This window comes from Asparagus officinalis, chromosome 3 (assembly GCF_001876935.1).
Source record: "Asparagus officinalis chromosome 3, Aspof.V1, whole genome shotgun sequence".
In the NCBI taxonomy this organism is placed as follows: domain Eukaryota; kingdom Viridiplantae; phylum Streptophyta; class Magnoliopsida; order Asparagales; family Asparagaceae; genus Asparagus; species Asparagus officinalis.
The window spans coordinates 32,147,061-32,148,939 of NC_033796.1; the positions used below are offsets into that span (position 1 = coordinate 32,147,061).

The 1,879-nt window shown below is 36.3% G+C and overlaps 1 protein-coding gene across 1 annotated transcript in view; it reads left to right on the forward strand.

Annotated features, from left to right (window-relative positions):
- Positions 1-1,879, forward strand: part of LOC109833673 — a 6,224-nt gene extending 4,345 nt beyond the window's left edge. The window contains exons 6-8 of the mRNA XM_020401426.1: positions 608-749; positions 1,068-1,239; positions 1,323-1,879. Coding sequence (XP_020257015.1) covers positions 608-749; positions 1,068-1,239; positions 1,323-1,338 — 330 coding nt within the window. The 3' untranslated portion in view covers positions 1,339-1,879. The remainder of the gene's footprint in view (positions 1-607; positions 750-1,067; positions 1,240-1,322) is intronic.

Sequence of the window (1,879 nt, forward strand, 5' to 3'; positions counted from 1 at the left end):
TCCACCTTAACACCTCCTCTGCCCTATCTGCTACTTCTACACCTAAGTCGTCAAGATCCCCATTTACTGCTCTTAGCTCTGGCCTTAGCAAGTTTTTGATGTTTTTCTATATACATTAGGATTTTTTGGATTTGGAATTGAAATTGTTTGATTTTGATGGAGGGTTAATTTTCTCATTGCAATTAATTATATAGTGACACAACTTTCCAAATATCCTGGATCTGCCACTGCACACACACCCACACACTCCAAATTAATAATCAGAATAGATATGCATTCATCTCTCTTTTATTTAATTTACAAACAATCTTTTATGTTTATTTGTAACATTGCAATCAATTAGTTCTTTTGAAAAAGATTTTTTTTGAAGATTCTACAACTCACTCATATTATGCGTGAAGCCTAACATAATGTTGTGTGAGTGTTCCATTTGCCAAAAGTACTCTTCTGTATCCGTCAACTTCTTAGTATTTGCGTGAGCTTTGCCTCGGAATCATACAAGAAAATCCATTTTCCACTGAGGTTTATGATATTCACGATGAATCGCAACTTGCTTGCCTAGCAAATAAACGAAACAATGCTGAATGCAATTTCCATGTTTCTGCAGATGGAAGCCATGCGTGATGTATCAGCAACTGAAACTGCAATAATTTATGGTCTGGAGCCAGTATGGGGTGCTGCATTTGCATGGTTTCTCCTTGGTGAAAGGTGGGGCTCCACAGAATGGCTTGGAGCCGCTCTTGTATTATGTAAGTTGGATCAGCTTACTGCTAATCTTTCACTTAATGATATGAGTGTTTTTTGCTATCCTCAAACGGAGTAGTTGGGCTCTTATAAGTTTTTGGAAGGGATATCTAGTATCCAATTCTAAATAGCTTGGCCTTGATTATATTCTTTGTCATTTTCGATAATTTAATGCGATTGCAAATTTGCTAGTCATGAAATATTCCTTGAACATTGATCAGATTTCATCTTGGTTCCAAATGATTACTTATGTAATATTTCTCTAGATTTTACTGTAGTTCAATTATTGTATGGACTGTTTGATTGAGCAATTGAGATTACAGGTGGCAGTTTAACCATCCAGCTTCTTGGATCAACCCCTGAGAAGTCATCTAACAAAAAAGGAGACCGCAGCAGCAACCACAGAAACTCAATCTCCTCCAATGATCAAAAGGATTTCTCCCTACTGACTGTTGTTGTCAAGACCAAAAAGAATGATGATGAACTCTTCAGAAAGTACATTACTTGTCGCAATCTATTCTATTATTTCAGTAAGCATTATGACCTAGTTCTGAAAATCTCTTGCATATAAACTACAGGCGGGACAAGTTATAACACATGATGAGACGAGGTTTGGATGGCAATAGATAGTAGAGCTATGACATCTATGAATACTGAGGCTCAAATTGGTGAAAGCTGCGAGTGAATATGGTAGTAGTTTCACTTGGCATTCTATGCCCATGATTTTTCCATAGAAGCTCGCGAGTATTCTTGGAGAAGTGAAGTTGCTTAGTAACGTGATGAAGATGTACTATCCTTACTAAAGCAGGCCCTTTAGCAAGTATAGGTTGGTATATATAGCTATTTATGTATATACATACAATACACATACATATACACATACGAGAAAATTGTTGATCTGCATCCAGAAGATAGCAGAGGAACCGTACCCTCTTATTAATGATGTAACAAAATAGATGGTTAATTTGTCGCGCTATCAACCCTGCACGTATGAAAATGGAAGGAGGCCTGTTATCATGTGAATATAATATAAGCTAGAAAGCGTGTAAATATATACAAACTGAATGTATTAAAGGGAATGTAACCTAAAGTGATGTAATTGCCAAATGATTTTTAACTGCTGCTTCATTATTAA